Source organism: Excalfactoria chinensis, chromosome 4 (assembly GCF_039878825.1).
Source record: "Excalfactoria chinensis isolate bCotChi1 chromosome 4, bCotChi1.hap2, whole genome shotgun sequence".
NCBI lineage: Eukaryota > Metazoa > Chordata > Aves > Galliformes > Phasianidae > Excalfactoria > Excalfactoria chinensis.
This window is the reverse complement of record NC_092828.1, coordinates 83,040,858-83,058,081: the sequence shown is the minus strand read 5'-3', so window position 1 is coordinate 83,058,081 and position 17,224 is coordinate 83,040,858. Positions and strand designations below refer to the sequence as shown.

The window sequence follows — 17,224 nt, the reverse complement described above, 5'->3', positions numbered from 1 at the left end:
AAAGGAAGGAGTTAATTCTGAGTTAATTCATACAATCCTGGAAAGATTCATAATTCAAAATACGTTATGAAATGGGTATATTTACCATACAGTAGATCTAAGTGTTTGGAGGTTTCACCTTGTTTCCCTCATGATTCCGTTCCACGTTTTGCACAATAGCAGTCTATACCATTTATATATGTAGGCTCCCAAACAATGGTGGTGATTTTTCCATGCTTTCAAGCTCAAAAGACTTGTTGGTCCATTTCATACACTGAAAACATTTCACTGGGCCCTTTTCTTATCACCATCACTTACGCGGAGCCATAAGGCAAGAAATTTTCATACTATTACATCTACCACATAAAGAATGCTAAAAACACCACACGCCAAATAGAAAACAGTGACACAGTACTTTGGAAGCGACAAATATCACAGGATGTCCCCCAAAAGAACAAAATGGTGGCAGGAAGTATCTATCTACATGCAACAAGTCTTCCCCAGTGAATGCAGGGCATAATTCCCACACAGGATGAGGACGAAACACTTCTATCAGTTATGCATCAAGTCAGAACCGAGTACAGAAATGCAGCTGACCAAGCATAGAGTGGTTCTGCCTTGCCCCTAAAGCTCTCCACTACCTGCAGCTGCAGCCAGCACAGGAAAATGAGCCATATGTTAATCTTTACAACAGATGGCAAGTAGGACCATTCCTGGAAATTATAACTGCTTGTTGGCAAGTGCAAGGCACACAGCTAACTTGCTCCTCCATCCCAGTGTCATTCTGCTGGGGTGAGTGAGAGGAAGGAGCAAGAGCTCAGCATGAGATAAAACATCCTCAATATTTAGAGTGTGGAAGTGTTGCTGGAGGGGAAGCGAGTGCCTGTAGGGTAACAGAAAATAAGAGTGGTTGTAGTAATCTGGTGTGAGGTATTCCTGATGAAACCACTGAGATGCACAAGCTAGCCTAGCATGGTCACTCCTGTATTTTAAATGCCACTCACGTACTCACTGTATGTAATGCACAACACTGCATTTCCCACATCTGTAAATTAACGTTTGGGTAAAAGTCAGGAAGAGTGACTATTCTTTTCTCCTTGCTATTCCAAGGAATTTATTTTCTCTCGAAATCCCTCTGTTTGCAGAAATCAATAGAAGCAAACATCAGTCCGCAGGCAACTCCCTTGCTTGCTGAGCAGCTGCTGCTGGAGCCGCAGGCTTTGCGGTGTGGTTGGAGAGGTGGGGCACACATCAACTGAGCTGCTCTCCAGATGGCCAACAGATTGGGAAAATGAGAGAGGCCTGAGCTGCAGCTGAGGTTTGCAAAGGGCCACCAAGGTTGGGGCGAGCATTTGTAGCTAAGAAAGTCTTTGCAAGAGGTAAAGATACACAGAGATAGATCGATACGGTGCCGTACACTGAAATGAACTCAGCCTTTGCAAAATGCCTGGAATTCTCATTGTGATTTATCACTTCCCTTCATCTTGAGATGTGTGTTTCAACACACCCAAGGGTGGCTGTGCCTCACCCAAGAGCAATGCTGCTCTCCCTCCCAGATGAGGCTCCATCTGCCTATGGGAAACACGTCAGCTGTCTTCGTTTGACGGGTGAGCCTGGCAAACCGCCTGGCACCTTTACAAAGCAGCAAATTTATCTCCAGAGCTGTTTATTGTCACAGAGTCTTTCTGCTCCTATACAACAGTTCTGCTTTCCCTCACTGTCTTCTATCAATTCCTGGTTTGCCACAAAACACGTAACTCTATATTTCTCTTCAACTCAACTCGTAAAAGTTAATTACAATGAGGCAACGCACTTACAGAGCTACTACTGGAGCTAACAGGCTACTGTCATAAAAAGTAAACAAAAAAATCACGCATTTTAAAGCACATTTAGCTTCACTGATTTAGAAGCAAATTGGGCATGAGATGATTGCACTGACAGCATTAAAACTCCTGCTGTATTTAAACTGACATCAGTTCTCCTGTAAAACAAAGATGCAACTGTATTCACTCTGGGTTTTGAGGCTCCACTGGCCTCATCAAGCCCTTAAAGTCCCGTAGATTTTAAAATCTTTTGCATTTTTGTAGCAAAAGGATGGAATTAAAAACAGATTGAAATCCTTGTGTTAAATAACAGAACTTCATGGTGCTCTATTCAGAAACATTCTAGTGAGCCACAATTGAACACACAGGATTTCTTTTGGACGGGCAGCTCCAACATTTCACTGGGCAGACAAGACCTGCCTGTCAAATGCAGAGTCTAAAATACGACCATTAGCTCCCTGGTTGGATACAGTTTGTGTGGTGTGAGTAGAATAGGAAACTATAAGGCCATACATTCAGCTGGTACAAGCAGGAGTTGCTCCATCGAGATCACTGAGGGTGGGTTTACCTCTTCTGTTCATTTTCCAGAATTTGGGAAGAGGCTGAAGCTGGGCTCTGTTGTCTACATTTGGACTGCCAAGGAAACACCTTCCCTGAGACACCATTTACTCGGTTAGTTCTTACTTAGGGCTGCTGTCAGGGGATGTTCTGGGGTAACATGAAGCGATGCAGAAAACTTACCTCCACCTATCAACTGCTTACCTGAGCAGGTAACAACCTGCTCCTATTAGCAAACTGATTTCTGGCTTTGTTTTAGACCACAGCCCTTAATTGGTTTAGAGGCTGTGGGCCTAACTTTGTGCCTTCTTCTGATGTAGCAGTGAGAGAGGAAATGCTGATAACAGATTTCCCGTAGTAAAACTGCAAAGGAAAAGCAGCCCAGGTTGTCCCCTTTTGAAGGAAAGTTGCAAGGCTCATTTACTCCTCCTTACAAAGCACAGGACATCAGAAGCTCTGCTATTTTTCACCCAACAGCATTTGGACTTTCTATTTCAAAGCTTCTACTTACAGGAAAGTTGAGGATGGCAAAGATATGAATTTTGAGTTGGAAATGAAGCGCTCAGAGATTTGTCATGGCTTTCTGTTGCTACACAAATCCCACACACAGATCCAGACTTCAGCAGCCCAACAGCAGGCAGACCTGAAAGCAAACAGTCTCTGGAAAATGGGAGATATGACTGCAATAGCTCTGCCTTACCTACATCTGGCAGTAACAGCATGCAGTGAGTCAGAAAGTCTTTTCAAATCCTCGTTCCTGTGAGATCAGGAAACTCTCCTTGGAGTCTACAGTTTTGTTTTCCTATTTGGATCATAGAAAATCTGATTTCTTTGTCTGAGGTGATTTGCTTCCTCCACCTTTGCATTTATTTGTACAACCAAAACCAACCAGCCAGCCAAAAAGTCCTCACTCTCAGCTAATCGGTCCCAGAAGAGATTAGTTTTCTTCCAACAGAAAAGACAGAAAAAAAGAGAAGCACCTCAAAGAGCACCAACCACACAAAGCCAACACAAAGGCAATGGCAAGTAGCTCTCATCCCCAAATGCAAAAGAATGTGAATGTCCATTGAAACTGGGAACATCAGAAGGGACAATGTTCCTTCCCATTCCATTCCTTTAGTAATAGGCTCCCCAGGGAGGTGGTTGAGTCACCATCTCTGAATGAGTTTAAAAACCATCTGGATGTGGTGCTCAGGGACACGATTTGGCAGAGGGTTGCTAGAGTTGGGGTAGTACAGTTAGGTTGTGGTTGGAGTTGAAGGTTTTTAAGGCCTTTTCCAACCTGAGTAATACTATGATTTTATGATCAGGACCTTCAATCTGAGAAACATTCCAGGACATTGACTGTATTAGGTCATTTTACTGGCACAGGTGCCAGCTCATTGCTCTTTACCTACGTGCATCATGAACTTTTAATGAGAGAGTCACCTGTGCTTTGTGTGCACTGCGTTGGTAGAGATTTCCTTACGCTCAGAGGAACCAGTAAAACCTATGTGACCCTTCTACAGGAAGGATGCTACTGTAGTTGTGCCAAGAGCTACAGCTGTCACCTGGCAGGAGTATAAAGAGGGATGAGGAGGCAAAAAAATACTCTGGCTAAAACTCCAGCCTGTCTGAACAAGCTGCCAACGTTCCCCCTGACCTTACTGTGCTCAGGATCTGGTGCGTTCTGCAAGAAGCCATTCCCGAGATCCACCCGTAAGCATGGGGAAAAAATCACACAGTGTCACCCACCTGCAGGCTGCTGGCACTGACCACAGCAAAGGAGGCGGCAAAATGACATTTAGACAACAGGATCTACAGTTTCCTTTAGCATTCTCGTTTCACCTTTTTATATTTAGAGAGGAAAACAGGGCAAAAGGGGAGGGAAATGGGGAGAATAACTCTTCTCTTTCTACCTGGCAATTCCCCTTTAATCTCAGATACATGGATTCATGCTTCCATGCAGCCTTTAGCAGATGAACACAACCAGTTCTGCTCAGGCCTTTCTGCAGGAGGCACCATCCTTCCAAGAGCCTGCCAAACCCACAGGGCAAATGATCAGAGTGTGCAGCATCCCTCAGAGCATCTGGAAATCAGGCCCAGGCTGAGCTCAGCAATGCACTCATTATTGGGTGGTGCAAGCGTGGATTGCACATACCTGCCTCAAAGCAGCCACACAGCCCTCTGTGTGACCACCCAACCTACCACAAACAGAAGGTGTTTGGTTTGGTGCTGTTTTCCCTCATGCTGAGTCCACACACGGCAGCAGATTGGGGACTGAAGGTTCCATTAACCCACAGCAGAGTATGCAGCCCGTTGCTTAACAGCAAGAGGTGAGGAGAAGCAAAAGAGCATGTTTACAAATGGGAAGAAAATATTATTCTCTGGTGTTTTCTCCTAAAGCTGGTGTGTGGGCAGGATCCTCTTGTCAATGGAAACGAGCACGGGGAGGATAATAATAAATATCACTGCCTACACAGAGAAGAAGGATGAAGCCAACGCTGAGCGATACACGGGCAGCACAGAGAGGAGAAATAATAAGAAAGAGGCAAATGGTGAAAAAAAATTACTGGTGTTCATTCTGCCTCCATACCTGACAGCAAAAACTGGTCTTCAGAGACCCACAAACCGCTGCTACGATGTGGATTATGGGTGAGCTCAAATTAGTAATAAGGACCCGCAACGAAACCACTGGGCTCTACACGTAGTAGGTGAGAGAAGCAAAATTCAGGCTCTCATAAAGCTGGCACTGATTGACAGCTGAGCACAGAAACCTGCTCCTGGACCCACAGCTTTGGCCACTTCCCATGCAAGATTCTCAGCAGTTTTCATGGGGCTGAAGTACGGATTTCATAGAATCATTAAGGTCAGAAAAGACCTCTAAGATCAAGTCCAACTGTCAAGCCATCACCATTAGCACAACAGGTCACTGTAGAGCAAACAGAACGGGGACACAAACTCCCTGATACTACACAAATAGTCCACCAGCAACAAGAGTAATCCTGTCCCTCTTCCAGCTTTCCATGGGAGGAATGCTGTAGAAATGGAGACACTTCTGCAGAGTTCTCAGTTTCAGCAACACAGAATATTTTGTTTTAAAAAGTCTATTGACACAGAAGCATTTGGAGCAACTCTAGCTGCCATAATATGCCAACATGGGGAGCTGTGCATGTCCAGAGCTGACAGGATTCCCAAATTCTGGGTTTGGTAGGTGAATGGCAAAGACATTTGGGTACACAGCACAATGGAAACCAGACTTCCAGGGGCTACAGCACAGCAGGAAGAGGAGAGGCAGCTTTGCAGATGGAAGCATTTGCTTCCAGAGCACGTAATGAATAACAGCATGCGTTTCCAAACAGAAAGCACATACAAGCACACCTTGTGCAACATAACCTTCATTCCTGCAACTGGAGTTAATGAAGCTTTGCTGAGAGCGGAGGAGGGACACTTGTGCATTAGTTACGTTGGTTATTAACACCCAGTTCACTTGTCCTGCCTTGGGAAACAGATGGCAGCGCAGGCAGGATGGATATCAGAATATCATGGGGGTTGGGTCACAGTGATGGTTGGCTACACCTTGGCAGCGCTGTCCCACAGTGCTCATTGTGGCTTTGGCCCTACATGTTGCACTCAGCAGAGAGCACAGCCTGGCTGGGGATCTAGTCTAGACTCAAATCTTACTATCAGACAAACACAGCAGGAATGCAGACACAAGGAGCAGCCCGGATCCAGCACAGGTCTCATTCAGTATAGGGCCAAGGTATCAACCATTAGGCCTTGCTCCCACCTTCCTTGTGGGGCCATTCAGACCGGTGCTTGGGGTATGCTAACAGCAAGCTCTGCCAGCTCCACTCCCTCCTCTTATTCCAAAATATCTCCGTGTCTGTCACAGCCCGCTTGCCATGATAATACTGCTGCTCATTGCAAATTTAGCAGCTGCTGTTGCTCTGTATGCTCACAGTTCAGCTGAGGAAGGGACAGATTCATCCCAAGGGAGAGAGAAGAGCTTCCACGCCGAAGATTTAGAGTGGGTCCCACGAAATTATTTAGGAAGAATTTACAACGCAAGCCAAGGTTTTACTAAAATCTGAATTTTTATGGGGCTGCTTCCTATTATATTAAAAGTGACAGGCTTTCTAAATCTGCCTGCAAAGCTGCAGCGCGCACATAAAAACAGCTCAGTTGCCACTAAAGAACATTACCATCTGCCCAAAGAACTGAGAGCAGGTCAGACACTGAACACTGTTCTCATTTTCTCTACTAGAAGAAAGATATATCCTGCAGATGTTGCTTAGAAATGATACAGGACTGCTTCCCAACTTTGGGCTGAGATTTAAACCACAAATCCAGTAAACTCAAAGTAATGCTTTAACGTCAGTTCCTTTTATTTCCTGGTCCACCCAGTGTTTCCAGTTCACCAGTTAAACAAACAAAAAAGCCCAACTGAATGGATCCAGCCCATACTGGTGTCATTCTACAAGTATCAGGTTTGATTTCACACCTCTCATTACAAAAGAATACAAAAGTCCTGAGGTCTTCAGCCAACACATCAATACTAAAACATCAAAGTAATGGAAAAGGATAACAAAAGACCAGAATCAGTTAAACTAATACTTAAGAGCTAATAAACTCTAAGGAAATAAGCTAATAAACTTTAGAACTAATAAACTAATACTTCAGAGCACTGTGGGCTTTATTTCCAAGTGCTGTGCCTTGCTCAGATGATGGCACTTTCCCCACCAGCCAGGCTTCCAAGTCTTCATTGTGCTAAGTCCAAAATAAAAGTTTTAAGAAAAAACTACAAACAAGATAAAAAGGCAAAAATAAGGCACGGATAATCTCTGATGAGATCAGAAATGGAATTAAGAAGAAATCTATGTGAATGGAGCAAGGCCAGCCCTCAATATAATGATTAAAAGATAAAGGGTCCTTCTGGAAATGCTTTGGGAACAGACTGATGCTAATACAAAAGACCAAATTTGCTCACTGCTGAGAAATGACACATAGCAACACTCCCTCCTCCTGCCAGATGCGATCGTCTGCAGCCCTGAGCTCATGCACTGGTTTCAGCTCTCCACACTTGATTCTCACTTGAGCAGTAACTTACTCAGCAACACCTTGTCCTTGCTTTGCTCCATCAGCTCTCCCTGCAAGCTGTTTGCTGCTTTCAGGGAGCACCACTGCAGAAAGGCAGACCGGGATCAGGTGAAAGGAGACGGCAGAAGCAGCTGTTGGACTGACAGCTCTTCCTGCTCCCCCCACCCTTCCCTCTGCACCCTTCCCTCTACAGAAGGCTGCTGCAAGTGCTCAGCACATATCTGTCACTGCATAATAATGATGATAATTAGCAATAATAACAATAATCTGGATGTAAAGCTGCTCCAGTACACAGTGCTAATGGATGCTACTTCTAATAGCAGCCTTGCTGGAAGCTGTGTTGGGCCACCAGCTTTATGATGTTTGAATCTCAGGCAGAAGCCTGAACACATGGAGACCAGGACATGTCATTGACAGCTGTTAACCCATTGGTCTGGAGTGGTTAGAGCAGAGAAAGGTTTGATATCTTCTGGAATTTCTGCTTGGAGTAGATGATGTCAAAGACTGATTGTCTTCAGTAGGCACCGTGGGGATGGATGAATGGTTGGACTAGATGATCTTAGTGGTCCTTAATGATTTGATGATTCTAATGAAGGAATACAAGAGAAAACTATTTTATGGGCTTTCTCTTGCCCATAACCACTGGAGACAGTGCCAACCTATCACTGGTTTTCCCTAAACCACCCTAAGGAGTACATCTCGGTACATTGTCAGAAGCTCCATCATGAGCAGAACAGCTGATGCCCTCCTAGGTCATGCTCATATCTTTAGTTACATCCGAAGTTTCTCCACTGAGATCAAGCACAGTTTTAATGTTTCATTTACTCTCTCTGATGCTTGCTTATTAATTAGCTCATTAATTTAATTCTTTAGGAATTACATGCCATGGAAAATGTACTCAGTTGTCAAAAGCAACTCATCTATTAGTACAAGACATTCAAGAAAGACTAATTGATACATACATCAGAGCACTGACTAAATGGTGAGGAACCCAGCATAATGCCTCCTGCCATTACTTCCTTTGTGCATAAGTTATGGAATTAATTGGCAACTTGATTTTTCCTTCTGAAAACAAATGGGGGAAAAAACCCAACACAAATCAAACACACACACAGGAAAGGGCAGCATTTGTGGACAGAGAGCATCTATTGGATTTTCTGGTTATGGTTCAAGTGAAATCTCTTCAGTCAATCTCATTAAATGAAAATTAAGGAAATGAACCTACTCTGCAAGCTAGAAACGATCATTGGGTCTCAGAGAGGTGATGTGGAAGTGTGCTCAACTATTTATTACTTGTGTTTTTTAAGGTTCCCTTCTGATTGCAGAAATTAAAAGTAACTTCTACAACTCTAGCAGAGATCCGCTGCTGTATTGGTTATTAATATACAGATGGTAGCAAATGTACAGAAAGTATAAGTAAAGGAAAACTCACCAGTGGTGGTGCCTTGGCCAAAGAAGCTGGAGCAGTCCTCACTGGTGAGCAATCTCCAAGAGATACTGCTTCAGTGGGAGACAGCCCTTAAATGAGGTCTCAGAGGGGATGGAGTCGAGTTCCACCCCTTCCGGGAGCACAGCTACATCACTTTCACCTGTGCTCCCACAGCTGACCCCATACTTGCCTCAGCTGATTAATCAGAGGTTCAGGCTGTGATTATCAATCTCCCATACAGCTGCATACATTTCTCTGTATGGCAGCTTTCAAATATCCCAGTGTCAAAAAGTATGGGCTACAAAGTATGTAGGTTAAAATACACAGGATAAAAATGACCCCTCATTCTCAACTGCATCTCCAATCCTCGTCTTCGGCCATGAACCCCAGATACTCCCAGCTGAAGTGTGAATATTCCCCCCACCCCCTTTCCTTAATCACTTCTGGCACTGGATTGTGAACTATCACGGCAAACAATGCAAAACCTATTAAAGCAATTTTAAAGACTTTTCTTGACTTCTAGCAGTTAGAAAAAAAAAGACAAATTCCAATGTTCCCCTGGCCACGGTGGTGCCTAAAGTGCTTGCAGGCTGCTGCAGAAAGAGGGATTTTCCTGAAGGTCTAATATTAGTGCTCCGCTAGAAGAAAAAGGAATCACTGCGGTTCCTCTTCAAATCAATGATATTTACTTGCCTTTAAATACATAGCGTACTTCACAACTTTAAATGACCTTAAGGAATAATTTCTAGGAACAACAGAAAATCCATTTCCATTACTTTCCAAAGACTTGGAAAGTTTATATGTTGAGGATCACTGCCATAAATTCACCTTTTAGACTCACCAAGTAACTCAGAATTTATGCAAGTGCAGGTCAGTCAAATAATTCTGTATTTATATGCTCCCTGTCAAGCTCTGGAGAACCACAAGCAAGGCGCTAAAAATAAAATACCTGTGCTGTAATTTGCAGAAGATTTAGAGATAGAACTGTTATGATAGCCCAGAATAAAAGGCTTTATGTGTAAGAACTCAATGGATTGGTCGGTATCTAAATCACATATTGATTTAACTCTCTGGAGACAGGTTATATAAGCTTTGGAATTATGTATTCTAGATCAATGTGTTTTCAAAATGAATCTCTGGCTGATTTAATCATCTGGGCAAGTGAAGAAGTCACATAAATATCTCTAAATTTTACTTTATAGGACAGTTAACCAATTTCTAATCAAATCAGTAAGTAAACAGCATTATTTGTTTCCAACAAATATCAATATTAAAGTAGTTTTCAAAGGAAGTCTCAAAACAGACATCAAAAATGATAAAACACTATATATTAAAAGCACACCCATTACATTGATACGCGTGTGTACAAGCATGGTGATCAGAGATACAGAAGCAAACGCAGTATCACTTTGTGATATCCAATGATGGAGAGCCCTAGCACCACACTGAGAAATGGGTTCACAGTCTCAGACAGAGAAGAGTTGGATGTGGTGGGTGTTTCACTCCTCTGAAGTGCTAACCATGCTCCTAGACTGTATCACTACTCTCCCACAGCACAGGACAAATGCACTGATCCCAGTGCAAGAGGGAAGAGTCACACATCAATAATGAGTGCTCACACATACAGGTCTTACGTCGGCTTAAACAGAGGAAGTTGTTCTTGGGTTGGAAATAGGGAAACTGAGGCACAGACATGCAAAATGATTCCCTGAAAGGAACAGGGCAAGATGAACAAATGCCAAGAATGTTCTCCTGAGTGCCCAAGCTATCATGTGCAGAACTCCTTTCTACATTAGCACTCAAATCCCACTTAGGTCAGTGGGATTCAAGCTCAAGGACCTCACGTAGAGCTGGCTCAGCTCCAACCACATCACCCTGCTTTTCCCAAAGCTCTGGTTTCCTAGCCAATTTAGGGGCAGTTCCACCAAGAAGATAAAAGAGGGACTCAGTGCTGCAGCTTTCCAGGGCATACTCAGCAATAAAAATCAACACCGACGCTGTGCATGTGTCATTCCTGGCAGCAAGGAAACAAGCAGGGAGTGCCAATAAGGAGGGAAGCCACTTACCATACAGCACTGCAATGAGCGACACGGGCATGACCAGGATACCCACCAGCATGTCTGCCACCGCCAAGGACATCAGGAAGAAGTTTGTGGCGTTCTGCAACTTCTTCTCCAAGGACACAGCCATAATTACCAGTATGTTGCCCCCGATGGTGAGCAGGATGATGACCAAGATCAAAAGGGCTGGCCAGTTCTTCTCTCTCACTGACATCCGAGAGACTTCACCCTTCTCAGAGGCATTGAGAGGATCGGATGTAGGCAAACTCTGATTCAGAGTCAAATTGGTGCTTAAAGACCAAGCCATGAGACCACCATGCAAACTAAAATCCAGCGTAACAGACACTGTTGTCAAGCTGAGTAATATTCCAGTGCTACTTAAAGTGCTCATCGTCTGGGACTGCTTTTTCTGTCTCTTAACTGTGCCACAGAGGTGATCCCTTTTCCAAACTGTGGGTCCAAAGCAGATGCCGAACTTCACAAAACCTGAGCCAGGAAATCATTTGATCTCCCATGGTGAATCAGACCTTACAGAAGTCAGAGTGGAGTTCCTCTGGTTCCCCTGGGAGCAGTGGAAGGTGACCGCCGACCAACAGCCTTGAGGGGCAGTAGGCTTTGCAATCTCCGGCTGAATCCCACGTCCACCATTCTGAAAAGGAAAGAAAAATTGCATTCTTAACCAAAATCACAGTGCATACAACACCTTTTTTTTCTTATCCTCATGCAAGTGACATTCTTATTCTCTCTCTTCCTGCTGGCTAGGACGTTCTCCAGACTGCACGTAATTTATCTTGTGGGTACAGACTATGCCTATAATCATGGGGGAGAGAGGGAGAGAATCACATCAGTGTGCTCTGTCTGGTTAAAAGCTGATTATCACTAATTAAATGTTTTGTGAAATCTGCAAAGGCAAATGCGAAGAACAAAATATGTTGCGGTTGATAGCCACTTTACAGATACTCTGCCACTGTGTAAAATAGTATTTGTGTGAAATTCCAACCAACCCAGACAGCACAGTCACAGCACAGGGTAAACCGTCTCCTTAAGCTGGGAGTGGTTGGATATATTTTGTATATTTTGAGGAAAAAGCAAGCAGTCATTGTAGAACGCTCAGATGTTAGTGATGAACTCTCCCATGATAATAAAGACCACACTTTATTTGGAAACAAACGGTATATTAAACCCAACACACACCAGGTGACAGCATACAGTGTTATACCACCAGCCGCTCCAAACAAAAAGAGATCTTAAAGGGGACGTCTTCCCAGCCTTGGCTAAATCACATCCTCAAGAACACAACTGTTTTGGCTGCCAATAGCATTCAACACATGAAAACAGCAGCTCATTTCCAGCACATCAGAATCCAGGATCCCAACGACAGGGAAAACTTGGTGGTGTACAGAACAGGACCCAAAACACAGAAGGAGAGCAGATAGCACGAGAAGGAAACATACACTGCATGGAAGAAGGCCACAAGGTAGAATAAATCAAATAGCATGAAGTATCCCCCTGAACTTTTTGTATAATCCACAGGAAAAGAGCTCTGTCATTACTAAACAAATATACAAAGGCAGGTTTTAGTCCATGAATACGTTGTGTTAGAGATGTGAGAGACAGCAATTTGCTCCCGGGGGATTAAAAGCTAAACGTAACGTATGGGATTACATGAGATTTTACATAAAATAAGAAATGCTCAGAGTCCTATAATGAAATGTTTAACATTCATGGAGGTTTTGGGAAACTTACTAATGGGCTTCATGCAGAAAAACGTTTCTTAAATGAGCAGTGTGTACAATGAACCCAGATTTGCTTCTGCATTATAGCTAATTACTCCCCAAGGGTCTCTAAACCTCATATTTAGGAAGAAGTTTTTGCACTGTGTGCACAGAAAATAATTTCACAGCTGCACATGAGGATGAATTAGTGAGAAATCATTGGGCCATTTATTTTTCCAATGTCTCCAGTCTAAAACAAATCTACTGAAAGTTTCCAAAGACTTGGATGTATCTTTTTCAGAACACAGCAAAGCTGTGAACAAAATACCCTTCCTTCCAAATCACTTTGGCACAATGATCTGGGGGGTGCAGAGCAGCATTGTAGCACCTGAGTTTTACTGTGCAGCACAGCCCCAGTGGGAACCCCCAGGTGTCCAGAAATGTTCGCTTTGGCTCTCTGGCTCTTGGGCATTCCTCATCATGTCACACCAATAGTTTGGATGGACGAGTAGAAAAATCACATCTGAACTCAAGGAAATGGTTCCTGCACAAAGTTAGGACTGGTGCAGGCAAACTTCTCAGCAAGAAATCACCGTTCTAAAAATGAACACATTTCCCAATAGTTCAGACTGTGAGGGTAGAAATGAATCTCAGAATGCAAAGCTCATCTTTTCTATTAACGGGAATTAGGACTTACTTTAAAAGTCGGCCTACTCGCCTGTCTGTTATTCAGAGTGACTCAAAGAGAACCATTCATGTGCCAAATAGAGATACAAGCGAAAGAGAGGGAAACTGTGAAGGCACCTGAAAAAAAAACCCCACATTTTCCCATGTGCAGTTCAAAGATCCAAAGTGCAATCCCATGAATAACTGTGTGCATGCACAGAAGTATAGAAAAGAAGCAATGAACTAGCAGGAGCTCTGCCTTACCCTACAGCCCCCCAAACCATGGCTGACTTGGATGGAGGATGTTGACACCGCTCATGTTTTACTGGCTATAGAATTGCTGCTATTCATCCCAGAACAATATCAGCCTCCCTAGTAGCCAGAATAACCAGAGAGATGAGGATAACAAAAGCATTCAGAAGAGGTACAGGTTTTATCCAAGACTACAATGGAAAAATAAATCATTTAGAGAAAGAAGGAAAAAATAAAGCATCCTCAAATCAACAGAGGAAGTACTTTGCCAATATTCATTTCGAATAATGATAGGTGAGAATGTGACAGGAGCAATGCTAAAGACAGAGCTCCACCTTCAGAATTAACAACCTTATTGCTCCATCAGTACATTTAATCTTATTTTTTACACGGATCCTGACTGGAAGTCATTAGCTTTCTTCTTCATAGCATCACGGTCCACACAAGTTACATTTTTATGACTAATTCCATCAGCTACAGCCTTCTAGGCACGTTACTGTACCAGAAAAATAATTCACATTTTATTCATGAATTCTGGGTATATTTAAGGAATATCTCCATAATTTTAAAATAAAATCTGTGCCTTACACACATTTTTCCGCTAGCGAATTTGAAAGCACATATGCTAAATTTTTGTGATCAATCATCAATTTCAATTCAATCTTCTACTGACAGCCCTTAAGATGGTAAGTTAAACACTGGCCAAAGCTGAATTCCTCATCTTTGACGGAGGTGAAAAGGAAGTAATTTGGGGATGGCTTTTCCTTTCTGTCTTTAAACCAAAGCTAGGAAACAGTTCTTGTTTCCCTTCTATCAAACCCACATGCATTACTTAAAGCAGGAGTTGGGTATGCCAATGCATCCAGATAATCCAGAATGAGAAGTCAAAGGGAAAACAAAGCTATGGCAGTTCATAAGCCTGCACTGGTAGAGCACAGGGGGGGGCTCACACACCTTTGAGAGTGTGTACCGCTACTATTCTACTGCTAAAAGGAAAAACAGGAAACAAAATACAATTTTCTTGGAAAGGAAACAATTTTTTTTCCCCTTTGAATTAAATGCATTAAATCTTTAGCTATTTTACCATACAACGCTCAGAACAATTATTTTGTTCTTCTTTTTGCTATAGAAATTCAGCTGCCTGCTGAGCAACTCAAGGCATTCGGCAGCCCCCAGTCAGGATCTGGCCTCTCCCAGCCAGACCACAGAGATGCTGAGCTCCCATAAATCCTTTCTGCTCCAGCTCTCTGGGACTCGGAGCTTGAATGTTAACAGAGAGCACTTAAACTTGGGTATGACATCAAGGATGGTCATTTAATCTAAAAGAGAAAAACAAAACAACACAAAACGGAGTCTCACAGAGACTCAAGAGAGGAGAAAAGAGATTGCTCCAAAAGTAATGCCTCCTTGTTTTCTTTCCATACAAACTACAACAAATACAAAGGGCACAATAGCACAGTTTGACAGAGCACGTTCTCAGCTATCAAACACTATTTTTCAACACTACCGTCATTATGAGCTGTGCATTTTTCCCAGCTTGTAAAAATCTGCACCAGCAGAGATGCCCCACTGTCATCTGAAACACACCACCCACACCTCACTGTGCTACATCCACCAACTGGGCTCTACAAGCAAGCTGCCAAGCACTGAGGAACATCAAAATGCATAATGTGTTGCTTATGGAGGAATTTAATTCCACTCCTTTGCTTCATCAGCACTTCCATGTCAGACGCTATTTTGTCAGACTGCCCCTCTGCTGCCATCTGTCACGTGGCAACAAAATGTAATGTAACGTAATATTGGTGGGAAGGTTCCACCTCTGCTGTCATCCCATCATTATCTGTCCCTGACATTGTGTGCTAACATCATTAAATAGGAGGCATTACTTTTGGAGCAGCCCTCTCATATTAATTCAGAGTATTGTGGTCAGAAAGAACAGATGTATGTGATGATCCAAAGTGATGAATTTCAGCAGCTCCCTCCTCACCAGGACAATAAGCATTGCCCAGTGCCTCAAAGGCACGAAGGACATTTGTCCTACAGAATAGGCTGCCCAGAGCCATATCCAGCCTGGCCTTGAATGCCTCCAGTGATGGGGCATCCACAACCTCCTTGGGCAACCTGTTCCAGTGCTTCACCACCCTCTGAGTGAAAAACTTCCTCCTAGATCTCCATAAAGTTAAAGATAAAATCTGAAGTTGATCACACTGAACTGCCACTACTGCCATTTCTGACAGGAAAACAGTTGCGCATAGTTCACAGTTATGTGAGCCAGGGAGTCAGCTGGTGTAAATGGTTATTGCTCCACAAAGATCCTTACAGAATGGCAAATAACTTTAAGTGATATCACAGGTTACACAGTTTATGCTCCAGAAGGCAGATTTAAGGCTTCGCTCTTCCCCTTTAATTCCATATTCCCTACAACTCACATCTTCACCTATTCATTCATCTTAAAGCAGTGCTGAGTTCATTTCCATTTCCCATCACGACTCAGCTCTGCTTTTAGGCATTTGCAACTAATCTTTCTCCTTTTGGTCACATCAGAATGTGCACAACTATTTCTGTGCAGACCTATTTATAAATGGTCTATGAGAGTACAACCAGTCCAACAGAGCCCATCAGTGTGTCCGGGGCTGTAGCACCTGAAATAGTGGGTTTGGTTCAGCATCAGGATTGCTTCAGCCCAAGGAAAAAGCAGAGAGCAGATGTATTCACTGCCTGTAGCTAAAGAAGATCATAGAATCACAGAATGGCCTGGGTTGAAAAGCTCCACAGTGCTCATCCAGTTCCAACACCCTGCTATGCGCAGGGTCGTCAACCACCAGACCAGGCTGCCCAGAGCCACATCCAGCCTGGCCTTGAATGCCTTCAAGGATGGAGCACCCACAGCTTCCTTGGGCAACCTGAAATGATGCACAGCTTATAAGAAAAAAAAAAATAAAATAGATTAAGGAAAAAAAAATAAATCATGGCGAATATTGTTAGAGCCACAAACTGGGTCACAAAGAGGTTTTAGGATCTTCATTGTAGCTGACACGCAGCCGGGGGCTATCATAAAGGCACCTGATCCAACTTTGAAAGTAGTCTTGCCTTAAGCATGGAGTTGAACTAGAGACCTCTGAAAGATCACTTCCAGCCTGAATAATTCTAAGGTTGAATCTGGGATGTCCTTCTGAAGGAAAAATGTCCAACCTGGCTGTGTTTGCAGCCCCTCTTCTCAGGATATGCCCACACTGATCCCTACTCAAACCAAGGCCATGAGTAGGTTCAAGGCCACATAAACCACTTTTCCCTGTTTATTTCCCCAAGGCCAGCAATATTCTTTTGTGGCCAGGTTGTGACAGTATAATCACGAATATAGGCTGCAGTTGGACTTGATGATCTTCAAGGTCTTTTCCAACCTGAGTAATTCTATGATTCTATGAAGTTCCCATCTCCATAACAGAGTGATAGGGCCCCACAGCAACACATGCCCCTGTTCTCATGGTGGAGATGCACACAACAAGGCTGTGTCCTCACCTGCTCCTCTGTGCCCAGAAACTCTGCTTAGCTGTAGGAGTCTGGGGTAAGTACAGTTCAAGAACTTCCTGAGAAGTGGCAATAGAAGAGAGTCCTTTTTCACTTTGGGCACTTGGCAGAGAGAGGGAATCTTCCTGTCTTTTG

The 17,224-nt window shown here is 43.5% G+C and overlaps 1 protein-coding gene across 7 annotated transcripts in view; it reads right to left on the bottom strand.

Annotated features, from left to right (window-relative positions):
* HTR2C (5-hydroxytryptamine receptor 2C) overlaps nt 1–17,224 on the bottom strand; it is a 193,334-nt gene that overhangs the window by 24,368 nt on the left and 151,742 nt on the right. For all 7 annotated transcript variants that reach the window (XM_072335729.1, XM_072335735.1, XM_072335731.1 and 4 more), the window contains one exon: nt 10,935–11,577. In XM_072335729.1, the coding sequence (XP_072191830.1) occupies nt 10,935–11,319 (385 nt within the window). In that variant the 5' untranslated portion in view covers nt 11,320–11,577. The remainder of the gene's footprint in view (nt 1–10,934; nt 11,578–17,224) is intronic.